The 13,532-nt window shown below is 35.2% G+C and overlaps 1 protein-coding gene across 1 annotated transcript; it reads right to left on the bottom strand.

Moving 5' to 3' along the window:
* Nucleotides 1-5,323: 5,323 nt before the first annotated feature.
* On the bottom strand, nucleotides 5,324-12,940 carry LOC126891191 (uncharacterized). The gene is made up of 2 exons (XM_050660374.1): nucleotides 12,793-12,940; nucleotides 5,324-6,000 (listed from the first exon to the last, which is right to left on the bottom strand). Exon 2 carries the CDS (start codon nucleotides 5,969-5,971, stop codon nucleotides 5,324-5,326), a length of 648 nt encoding a protein of 215 aa, XP_050516331.1. The 5' UTR covers nucleotides 5,972-6,000; nucleotides 12,793-12,940.
* Nucleotides 12,941-13,532: the final 592 nt, after the last annotated feature.

Below are 13,532 nucleotides of genomic sequence, written 5' to 3'. Positions count from 1 at the left end.
GTTTGTTTCAGGTTTCTGCAGCACCTGGACAAATTTGAGTCTCCGAGGATGGGTTTGCACACACATATAAGGGCGAAACATCCATGGCGTCCATTTTGTTTGTTAGTGGAAACAGCCAGTACTTTTCCAAGGTTTCTGCGTAGTTGCATCGATGTCAGATGGTGCTCGATCTGCGTAGAAGTCTTTGAAGTGGTGGGGGTAATTCCGGGTGTTGATTGTACCAATCGACACATGGCATGCCTTTTTCCCCCCTCTTCTCCTCCTTTGCCCTTCTGGCACTTAGATACTCAGAATTGTCACCTTTTCTCTTTAATATATCATACTTTACTTTTTTCTAACTTTTAGGGTCCAGCACACCCGTTTGCACAGCGAGTTTGGTGGGAATAGCACACCCACACCCAAATTTGACTTTGTTTTTTTTCTTTTCCTGTCGTTCTACAGTGGTAGAACGAACAGACAGAACCAAGAGGCACAGGCAATATAGCCGCATGTTCTACCGTCTGTAGAGTTCGTTTTCGTCACGAACCGACACAGAACATGAGCCTCTTCCCTACTACAGTAAAGATTCTCGTAAGAATCGACGTAGGGGATTTTACCTCCGTCAGGGAGTCACCCGGGTCGAACTGACGCCGAGGAAACCTGTGTTGAATTTGGAGTACAGCCTCCTTAGGATCCAACACATTTGTCTTTTAATTGACTATTGTCTTTGCGACCAGCATAAGACGGACAGACTCCGCAGCGGCGCAAAAGAGAAAAAAATCGTGTCTTTGGACATAACCTTCGCCGGACGACGAAGGCTGGTGGTTTAGCAGAAGTTCTGTCTTCCAAAACCTACACCGTTTGCTCGACTATGCGGACGCATAGTCACGGTAGACGTATTTTTTTTTGCATAAAGTACGTCTAACCATTGTACCTACATACGCGTCTGGATGGATTTTTGGCTCATAAAATTGCATTAAGTTTCATTGTTACTTTGCTGAGAACTTTTCTAAGTCATGAAATTTAAATTTTAAAGTTTTTTTTTCACTAAATTCTTCTAAGTCAATTGTTTGATATTTTGAAAAATTTTTACAAGTCCATAAGTGTACATTTTACTTTTTCTCAATTTTACTAAAAATTTTTTTTTCTAAGTCCGTAAAATGTCATTTGTTTTCACAAAAATTTTTTTTTATTAATTTTTCTAAGTCGATTGAATTTTGTCTTAATGAAAAATTTTACAAGTCGCTTGTGGCTTCCGAAAGGTTTTCTAAGTTCTAAAAGTTTTGTTAGTTTTCGCCAAAAATCTGTTTAAGTCGCTTATTTTAATTAATTTTTTTTTTATTTTTTTTTACTACTACAATTATTAATATTTTACTATTGTTAGTTACTATCATTCCTGTCTGCCTTTTACTACTATGAAGATTAGATTATAAGCCGAAGTTTTTTTTTGTTATTTTTTGTTGAAATTAAGATTTCTGACCCTTTTTACTATTCTTATCAAGTTAGCGCGTGGACTGCAATTATTTTTACACGTAAAATTTGAGTTTGTATCTTAAGCTTATATTTAGGGGATCACACTCTTCTGTTGTTTTCTGCGATCCACCTGGTGGATACATCTTCCCTAAAGAATACTCTAGGTCGATATCGTCTTCTCCGCGTGTATAATTACTCTAAAATTTACCCCAGTAGGGCGTGTCCACAATCGGCTTGTCGTCTAGCCGAGGACTGGACACACCCACATAATGCAGAACCTCTCTCCATGGTACTCGTAGGAGGATGATCGGGCTACCTCCACGGTACAAATTTTCGTATCGACTTAGTAATTTAGGGCGGATATAATTAATTTTTTTATTATTATTATTTTATTGTTAATTAACATAAGATTTATAATTAATTTTTTTTTATTATTAATTAGGATTTATGATTAATTGTTTTTTTATTATTAATTAATATAAGATTTATTTTTTATATTTTTTTTTGACTTCCAACCTCGGTATTCCTTATTTTAAACTAACTGCGAAAATGTTTCTTCTTGAGCTGCAATTTGAACAGGAACTAATGTTAGAATTTTAATTTTAAGCGTAATATATAAGTGTATGGTATCAACTGTTTATGATTTTGATTTTTTTTTTTATAACACACTGTAAACTTTGCTTAGTAGTAGTATACCACAGTGTAGGGTTTGGGAATATAGACTATGAACTACCTTTTTGTATTAAATGCACAACATTTCGAATCTCTGTGGACACTTTAGGGAAACCTCTAAATAAAGGTCGTACCCATTGTTCCCCTAAAGTTGTCGCACGACTTTATTTCTATTTTTCATGTATTTCGATTTGAATTTTTTACCTATTTGACTATCTTTTTTGTATGTATTTTGTTAAATAAATACACTGCAGCACAGATTCTTCACAGCAGGGGGGGTGTTATCAAACCGCGTATATTTTCGCGTTTGATTTTCCTTAGCCTCCGCCCACCAGCCAGGAATCTTCCTGATTGGTCGGTTTTGCTCTTTGAATTTTAATTACGTCTTACTTTAATTTCGCGAATCTATAAATTGAAGTAATTTCTCTGATTCTCTCTCTTACTTCGCCTAACATCACTTCGTCGTATTGAGCGCTCTACCGAGCGGGGCTCCGGCCTCAACTTCGGCCATTTGGCCGTTTCACAGGCGAAATGCCGAAATAGAAGGAGAATCTGTGCTGTACCTTACCTAAACTCGACTGTGTGCTTTATTTCGACACCTGAAGCCCTCTTAGCCTTTCAGGGTGCTAGATCAGAGGCAGAATGGACTTAAAGATACGCCTAGAAAGGCAACCTATGAGAGGAAGTTCACATATACGAACCTCTCACCTAGGACACAGCACAAACCTCCAACGACAATGGAGTATCAAGAGCATCTCGAGGAAGGGCTCCACCTACCTTATGCAGAGTCCAGCTTACACCCTCCGAGATGACAAAGTGCTGGAGTATATTAAACTGGTCGGACGGTAGACCGAGCAGTTTGGAATTTTTAGACTTAGAGAAAATTCAGGAATCGGAGAAATCCGTGAAAAATACCAATGGAATAGTCTTTGTTAAGACTAAAAAAGGACCAGCGTTTGGAACGTCGAAAAAGACATTGCAGAAGTGTCAAGGTTTCTAGCACCCCTAGAGCAAATAATCTTCCTAATCTGAGAAAAGATTTAGTGAAGCAAGTAGCCAAAAACATCAGGTCAACCTCGAATAGAGGTGTAGTAACGACACATTCAAACAAAAGAACAGAGAAAAAGGAAGAAAACAAAGAACACGAGTACATTCAGGACAAGATGGACAACTACCACAACGAAATAATGGACCAAGACGGATTCGAACTTGCAAAAGTTTCGAAAAAAGCTAACATCGATAACCTAACGGACGCACGCGGACAAGCTTCAACTTCGTCCGGCATTGCGACTGAAAACAGGTTCGAAATATTCAAGAGACCAGATATGCAGAATAAAGGAAACGAAAACCCAACAACAAAACCAGAGAAGAAAATCAGGATCGCCCCAATTGTGCTACAGCACGAAATTGGGCACTACACAAACCTTGTGAAACATTTGACCAAATTACTTGGTCATAAAAATTTTTCAATAGCTCCTGCAGGTAGAAGTGGCACGAGAGTGTTCACGTATATTAATGAAGACTACAACAATGTGAAAGAAAACCTAATAGCACAAAAACAAGGTTTTCACACATATGCGAAGAAGGAGGAAATCACCAAGAAAATCATCATGAGAGCAGCCCCAAGAATGGACATCAAAGAGATGACCGAAGAATTGAAAGAAGCTGGTATAGAGGCGAAAATCTCGGCACTGAAACCAAAAAGTGGAGAAGACGGAAGCACCTATTTGGTACAAGTACCCAAGACACAGGACATCAAAGAAGTAAGGAGGCTGACAGGCATCCAAAACATTCGAGTACGGTGGGATACATATAGTAGACCACAGCGAGCTACTCAGTGCTTTAACTGTCAGTCCTTTGGACCCAGTGCCAGGAACTGCTACAGGGCCCCAAGGTGCATGAAGTGCGCAGAAGACCACAGCATCAACAAGGTAAAGTGCTGCAACTGTGGTGAAAGCCACACATCGAATTATCAGCTGTGCCCAAAACACCTACAATTCCTGGACTTCCAAGCGCAGAAGAACGGAAGAACCCAACCAACAGCACCAAGAAGTCACCCTTCGGCCTATAGGACAACGACAAGTGGAAGAACTTATGCCCAAACCACCAGGAGCGTACCTCAACAACCCCAACCGAGGAACAACAGCAAAAAACAGGAGGAAATCAACAATCTATGGCAGGAAATATACGACATCTGTGACTACGACAGGATGATCCAACTACTCAAGAAATAGAAGAGATGTTCAACTCAGAAGAGACCGTAGTACTAGATGGAGACTTCAACTGCCACCACATCAACTGGAGGCCATGAGCACATCAAGCGCGTTTCAGAAGATTCATAAAGCCACAACAGACGAAGGAACAGCACTTGGTTTGAATTCCCCAACTACCACCAGAGCAAGAAAAGTACCCAAAAGATTGGAACACACAACAAATGCCGTCCCATCCACAGAACTCGACGCTGTAACAACTTTCAGAAAAAATTATTTCGAAGTTCTTGATTTGATGATCACCGAATTGAAAGACCGTTTCGATCAAGAAGGACTGAAGCCCCTCATCCGACTTGAAAATCTACTTCTAGATGCTCTTCATGGAAAAGACATTCCGAGCTTGGATGATATCCAAGAGTTATTGAAACCTTTCTCAGACGACTTCGATGCAGATCTTCTCAGAACAGAGCTGAAGATGTTGTCAAGTCTTCAATTGGACCAACGCCCAGAATGTTGTCAAGATTTAGCTGAATTCCTTTCCAAAGAATCTAAAACTGTCAATCTAAGACTGTTCAGCAAGTCCTTCAACTGCTAATTACCGTGTTGACTGTTCCTGCATCAGCTGCTTCAGCGGAACGTTCGTTCAGCGCTTTGCGACGTTTTAAGACGTACCTTCGCAGTACTATGACCCAAAAACGTCTTAATCATGTGATGCTTTTACATGTACATGAAAACTTGGCAGGCCAACTCAAACTACAGGACATAATGCGTGAATTCGTTTCCAGAAATGACGAAAGAAAACGTGTTTTTGGTCGAGTGTAGACTTATATGTAAAAATTTTATATGCAAATAAAGCATTTTTGTTCGTTTCATACTATTTTAACATGTTTTATCTGAGCCCACCCATCAAAATTTACCTTCCGACGCCACTGAAACCATATGATATAAAATTGTTAATGTTTACACCTTTATATAAATATATAAATTTACTAATTCACTAAAATTCTTTGACAATCTCTATCACAATCTATTAAACAAGGTGCTGGTGAACTTTGTGGTTTAGTAAAATTTTGAACACATTCAAATAACTTTTTATGACACATTTTATTTCTTCTTGTAATTTGTCTTTTAGCCTTTGCACAATCATCTAACAAATAATTACACCCTGACACATCTGTTTCCAATTCAGAGATATTAAGCTGTTGCTCACGAAACTCTATCATAAGATTAATATATTTTCTATTCACATTCGTAATTTCTTCAGTTTTATTTTGTATGGTTTCTTCTAATTTTAAAATTGATGTTCCCAGATGAGCATATATTTTGCGTACTTCTTCTTGATGCGCGGTTTGGATTGCTCTTCTGTCTAATGTGTTTCGGTCTGTTAAATTATTAAGGAGAGATTGGTAACATTTTTCTTTCATTTCCAGTTCATAAACTTTATCTAAGTAAAGTTTGGTGCAGTTATTTACCAAATAAAAGTTTTTTATGTAATCTACTGCTGTTGATTGTTTAGGCGAAATAACTTCGACGTTAATTTCATTTGTTATTTTATTAAGTTTTATTAATTGGAAACTTTCAGATTGCACTAATACACATAAACTAACTGTAACTAGGTACTTGAAAAAAACCACCATGATTACACTATAAAAATAAATTATACTACCTTAAATAATGATTAGCATATATTTATAGTGAATAATTTGTTGAATAAGCATTTTAATTATCATTAAAAAATATTTTTATCATACCAGCGATTGTTTTTATTATTTAAAGAGTTAATTACTTCTATTGCGAAGAATGTTCATTTTTTTCTTATTTTATGTTTATTTAATATTTCATTTTTTGTGTTATTCTTATTTTTAGGGTAATATTAATTTTAGTGTATAGAGTAATATTATAGAGGTTTCTATCTTTAATTAAAAAATGAGTTTAATCCAATACAAATTTCAAAAAGAGCTGATATTAAAAAGATAAATGACTTTTGGAGACCCGCTTCTGCAAATAGCCTTCGTGTCATGCAAAAATATTTCTATAACAAGGATATTTTACTGGTGGCTAGGAGAAATGTTTCAGTACCTTAACTTTTTCCCTTACCGAGGGTGTTCGTATACCATTACTGGTAAAAACCGGAATGTACTACATAACACATTTGTTTAATTAAAAAAATAATCTACTTTTAATTTTATATTGTTTACAGAAAAACATGACTTCCATACCATCAATCTTTAAGCACGAGGATGAGTATTTGGCTTACCTGCTCTCTTTAACAAAAGTCCCTCCACATGACCGTTGGTATAATTAAAAAATATAATAATATATGCTTTATTTAACTAATTTTTAGGTAGAGAATTTCATGAAACATTGGTAATTCGGGGTAATGTGGAGGTGTGTCCAAGTTATACCACCCTCGTGAATAATATGGTATGGAACAATAAAAACATTTCATGTTTGTATAAAGTGGTGGATGATAATCGAGTATCCATCATAATAAGGTAGAGACCAAAAAATATAGTAAAATACAATAAAACTGTAAAATCACTCAAAACCAACCAAAAAACAGTGAAAAATAACTGATTATATATCCAGCACAAGACTTTGTCCTTTACCAAAAGGACAAATCAACAAGGTAAAGTGCTGCAACTGTGGTGAAAGCCACACATCGAATTATCAGCTGTGCCCAAAACACCTACAATTCCTGGACTTCCAAGCGCAGAAGAACGGAAGAACCCAACCAACTGCTCCACCAACAGCACCAAGAAGTCACCCTTCGGCCTATAGGACAACGACAAGTGGAAGAACTTATGCCCAAACCACCAGGAGCGTACCTCAACAACCCCAACCGAGGAACAACAGCAAAAAACAGGAGGAAATCAACAATCTATGGCAGGAAATATACGACATCTGTGACTACGACAGGATGATCCAACTACTCAAGAAATAGAAGAGATGTTCAACTCAGAAGAGACCGTAGTACTAGATGGAGACTTCAACTGCCACCACATCAACTGGAGGCCATGAGAACATCAAGCGCGTTTCAGAAGATTCATAAAGCCACAATAGACGAAGGAACAGCACTTGGTTTGAATTCCCCAACTACCACCAGAGCAAGAAAAGTACCCAAAAGATTGGAACACACGACAAATGCCGTCCCATCCACAGAACTCGACGCTGTAACAACTTTCAGAAAATATTATTTCGAAGTTCTTGATTTGATGATCACCGAATTGAAAGACCGTTTCGATCAAGAAGGACTGAAGACCCTCATCCGACTTGAAAATCTACTTCTAGATGCTCTTCATGGAAAAGACATTCCGAGCTTGGATGATATCCAAGAGTTATTGAAACCTTTCTCAGACGACTTCGATGCAGATCTTCTCAGAACAGAGCTGAAGATGTTGTCAAGTCTTCAATTGGACCAACGCCCAGAATGTTGTCAAGATTTAGCTGAATTCCTTTCCAAAGAATCTAAAACTGTCAATCTAAGACTGTTCAGCAAGTCCTTCAACTGCTAATTATCGTGTTGACTGTTCCGGCATCAGCTGCTTCAGCGGAACGTTCGTTCAGCGCTTTGCGACGTTTGAAGACGTACCTTCGCAGTACTATGACCCAAAAACGTCTTAATCATGTGATGCTTTTACATGTACAGCCGGTTCCTAAAAAAACTGATACGACTCTTAGCAAGATTTCATCATGTTGAGCAGTGTATTTGATTGATCTGACATTATATTTATTATGACAGACAAATAATAAAATAAACAAACAACAAACAACTGATTCATGAAAAAACTAATAAGTATTTTAGAAAAATTTAAACGCAGGATGAAAGATTACATTATTACCGAGGGCGGAAAGCCCCTTAGAATAAACAAGCAGTTTCTATTGAATGAAATATTTGAAATTAAATATCACACTTTTTTTATTTTCAGCCCTGTAACTTATTAAAATAAATATTATAGAAGTTTTCAGGGACTTTCAGCCCTCGGTAATAATGTAGTCTTTCATTCTGAGTTTAAATTTTTCAAAAATATTTATTAGCTTTCTCAGGATTCGAAAAAAAATGAATACAATTAAAATACATTGAGAATTTTGACATGCGTCACAATTTTGCATTAACTCAATGTAAAATTCTAAACTGTTGAATTCCAGCTTCCCTAATTGTTTGACATCAAAAGACATTAGAAACTATTTGTAGATGATTCAAATCTGTATTGAAAACAACTGTTAAAATTGGTCTACGTAATTAAACATATTCCAAAATTTTGTAAAAATGTAATACATTTCAGTTTTCAGCCCTAACTTAGGCCACACACAATGCAATAATGTTCACATTTTTGAACTGTCAATATTTTTATTTTATCATCTATTGTAAAACAATACAGTTGATAAGATACCCTCAGTTGCGGAGAAAGTATTAATAATAAAGATTAATAATAAAGTCTAATAACCGTGGAACAGAATAAGCTATCTGACAAATTTTAAGATTTGGCAGTGACATTGACAGTATGTAAATATTAAGTATTTATCCTTCAAAATACACTGCTCAATTTTCGACAAAATACGCGTCAAGAGTCGTATCAGTTTTTTTTGGAACCAGGTGTACATGAAAACTTGGCAGGCCAACTCAAACTACAGGACATAATGCGTGAATTCGTTTCCAGAAATGACGAAAGAAAACGTGTTTTTGGTCGAGTGTAGACTTATATGTAAAACTTTTATATGCAAATAAAGCATTTTTGTTCGTTTCATACTATTTTAACATGTTTTATCTGAGCCCACCCATCAAAATTTACCTTCCGACGCCACTGAAACCATATGATATAAAATTGTTAATGTTTACCTTTATGTAAATATATAAATTTACTAATTCACTAAAATTCTTTGACAATCTCTATCACAATCTATTAAACAAGGTGCTGGTGAACTTTGTGGTTTAGTAAAATTTTGAACACATTCAAATAACTTTTTATGACACATTTTATTTCTTCTTGTAATTTGTCTTTTAGCCTTTGCACAATCATCTAACAAATAATTACACCCTGACACATCTGTTTCCAATTCAGAGATATTAAGCTGTTGCTCACGAAACTCTATCATAAGATTAATATATTTTCTATTCACATTCGTAATTTCTTCAGTTTTATTTTGTATGGTTTCTTCTAATTTTAAAATTGATGTTCCCAGATGAGCATATATTTTGCGTACTTCTTCTTGATGCGCGGTTTGGATTGCTCTTCTGTCAAATGTGTTTCGGTCTGTTAAATTATTAAGGAGAGATTGGTAATATTTTTCTTTCATTTCCAGTTCATAAACTTTATCTAAGTAAAGTTTGGTGCAGTTATTTACCAAATAAAAGTTTTTTATGTAATCTACTGCTGTTGATTGTTTAGGCGAAATAACTTCGACGTTAATTTCATTTGTTATTTTATTAAGTTTTATTAATTGGAAACTTTCAGATTGCACTAATACACATAAACTAACTGTAACTAAGTACTTCAAAAAAACCACCATGATTACACTATAAAAATAAATTATACTACCTTAAATAATGATTAGCATATATTTATAGTAAATAATTTGTTGAATAAGCATTTTAATTATCATTAAAAAATATTTTTATCATACCAGCGATTGTTTTTATTATTTAAAGAGTTAATTACTTCTATTGCGAAGAATGTTCATTTTTTTCTTATTTTATGTTTATTTAATATTTCATTTTTTGTCTTATTCTTATTTTTAGGGTAATATTAATTTTAGTGTATAGAGTAATATTATAGAGGTTTCTATTTTTAATTAAAAAATGAGTTTAATCCAATACAAATTTCAAAAAGAGCTGATATTAAAAAGTTAAATGACTTTTGGAGACCCGCTTCTGCAAATAGCCTTCGTGTCATGCAAAAATATTTCTATAACAAGGATATTTTACTGGTGGCTAGGAGAAATGTTTCAGTACCTTAACTTTTTCCCTTACCGAGGGTGTTCGTATACCATTACTGGTAAAAACCGGAATGTACTACATAACACATTTGTTTAATTAAAAAAATAATCTACTTTTAATTTTATATTGTTTACAGAAAAACATGACTTCCATACCATCAATCTTTAAGCACGAGGATGAGTATTTGGCTTACCTGCTCTCTTTAACAAAAGTCCCTCCACATGACCGTTGGTATAATTAAAAAATATAATAATATATGCTTTATTTAACTAATTTTTAGGTAGAGAATTTCATGAAACATTGGTAATTCGGGGTAATGTGGAGGTGTGTCCAAGTTATACCACCCTCGTGAATAATATGGTATGGAACAATAAAAACATTTCATGTTTTTATAAAGTGGTGGATGATAATCGAGTATCCATCATAATAAGGTAGAGACCAAAAAATATAGTAAAATACAATAAAACTGTAAAATCACTCAAAACCAACCAAAAAACAGTGAAAAATAACTGATTATATATCCAGCACAAGACTTTGTCCTTTACCAAAAGGACAAATCAACAAGGTAAAGTGCTGCAACTGTGGTGAAAGCCACACATCGAATTATCAGCTGTGCCCAAAACACCTACAATTCCTGGACTTCCAAGCGCAGAAGAACGGAAGAACCCAACCAACTGCTCCACCAACAGCACCAAGAAGTCACCCTTCGGCCTATAGGACAACGACAAGTGGAAGAACTTATGCCCAAACCACCAGGAGCGTACCTCAACAACCCCAACCGAGGAACAACAGCAAAAAACAGGAGGAAATCAACAATCTATGGCAGGAAATATACGACATCTGTGACTACGACAGGATGATCCAACTACTCAAGAAATAGAAGAGATGTTCAACTCAGAAGAGACCGTAGTACTAGATGGAGACTTCAACTGCCACCACATCAACTGGAGGCCATGAGAACATCAAGCGCGTTTCAGAAGATTCATAAAGCCACAATAGACGAAGGAACAGCACTTGGTTTGAATTCCCCAACTACCACCAGAGCAAGAAAAGTACCCAAAAGATTGGAACACACGACAAATGCCGTCCCATCCACAGAACTCGACGCTGTAACAACTTTCAGAAAATATTATTTCGAAGTTCTTGATTTGATGATCACCGAATTGAAAGACCGTTTCGATCAAGAAGGACTGAAGACCCTCATCCGACTTGAAAATCTACTTCTAGATGCTCTTCATGGAAAAGACATTCCGAGCTTGGATGATATCCAAGAGTTATTGAAACCTTTCTCAGACGACTTCGATGCAGATCTTCTCAGAACAGAGCTGAAGATGTTGTCAAGTCTTCAATTGGACCAACGCCCAGAATGTTGTCAAGATTTAGCTGAATTCCTTTCCAAAGAATCTAAAACTGTCAATCTAAGACTGTTCAGCAAGTCCTTCAACTGCTAATTATCGTGTTGACTGTTCCGGCATCAGCTGCTTCAGCGGAACGTTCGTTCAGCGCTTTGCGACGTTTGAAGACGTACCTTCGCAGTACTATGACCCAAAAACGTCTTAATCATGTGATGCTTTTACATGTACATGAAAACTTGGCAGGCCAACTCAAACTACAGGACATAATGCGTGAATTCGTTTCCAGAAATGACGAAAGAAAACGTGTTTTTGGTCGAGTGTAGACTTATATGTAAAACTTTTATATGCAAATAAAGCATTTTTGTTCGTTTCATACTATTTTAACATGTTTTATCTGAGCCCACCCATCAAAATTTACCTTCCGACGCCACTGAAACCATATGATATAAAATTGTTAATGTTTACCTTTATATAAATATATAAATTTACTAATTCACTAAAATTCTTTGACAATCTCTATCACAATCTATTAAACAAGGTGCTGGTGAACTTTGTGGTTTAGTAAAATTTTGAACACATTCAAATAACTTTTTATGACACATTTTATTTCTTCTTGTAATTTGTCTTTTAGCCTTTGCACAATCATCTAACAAATAATTACACCCTGACACATCTGTTTCCAATTCAGAGATATTAAGCTGTTGCTCACGAAACTCTATCATAAGATTAATATATTTTCTATTCACATTCGTAATTTCTTCAGTTTTATTTTGTATGGTTTCTACTAATTTTAAAATTGATGTTCCCAGATGAGCATATATTTTGCGTACTTCTTCTTGATGCGCGGTTTGGATTGCTCTTCTGTCAAATGTGTTTCGGTCTGTTAAATTATTAAGGAGAGATTGGTAATATTTTTCTTTCATTTCCAGTTCATAAACTTTATCTAAGTAAAGTTTGGTGCAGTTATTTACCAAATAAAAGTTTTTTATGTAATCTACTGCTGTTGATTGTTTAGGCGAAATAACTTCGACGTTAATTTCATTTGTTATTTTATTAAGTTTTATTAATTGGAAACTTTCAGATTGCACTAATACACATAAACTAACTGTAACTAAGTACTTCAAAAAAACCACCATGATTACACTATAAAAATAAATTATACTACCTTAAATAATGATTAGCATATATTTATAGTAAATAATTTGTTGAATAAGCATTTTAATTATCATTAAAAAATATTTTTATCATACCAGCGATTGTTTTTATTATTTAAAGAGTTAATTACTTCTATTGCGAAGAATGTTCATTTTTTTCTTATTTTATGTTTATTTAATATTTCATTTTTTGTCTTATTCTTATTTTTAGGGTAATATTAATTTTAGTGTATAGAGTAATATTATAGAGGTTTCTATCTTTAATTAAAAAATGAGTTTAATCCAATACAAATTTCAAAAAGAGCTGATATTAAAAAGTTAAATGACTTTTGGAGACCCGCTTCTGCAAATAGCCTTCGTGTCATGCAAAAATATTTCTATAACAAGGATATTTTACTGGTGGCTAGGAGAAATGTTTCAGTACCTTAACTTTTTCCCTTACCGAGGGTGTTCGTATACCATTACTGGTAAAAACCGGAATGTACTACATAACACATTTGTTTAATTAAAAAAATAATCTACTTTTAATTTTATATTGTTTACAGAAAAACATGACTTCCATACCATCAATCTTTAAGCACGAGGATGAGTATTTGGCTTACCTGCTCTCTTTAACAAAAGTCCCTCCACATGACCGTTGGTATACAGTAGAACCCCTCTAATCCGTCCTCGGATGGTCCGACGCTCCGGGTAATCCGACCTGCCCGCATGCCCCGGCAAATTCCTTCAGTGCCTGCTCGCAATTCTTTCA

The sequence above is a fragment of the Diabrotica virgifera genome, chromosome 9 (genome assembly GCF_917563875.1).
Source record: "Diabrotica virgifera virgifera chromosome 9, PGI_DIABVI_V3a".
Lineage (NCBI taxonomy): Eukaryota > Metazoa > Arthropoda > Insecta > Coleoptera > Chrysomelidae > Diabrotica > Diabrotica virgifera.
This window is presented reverse-complemented; position numbering and strand designations above follow the sequence as displayed.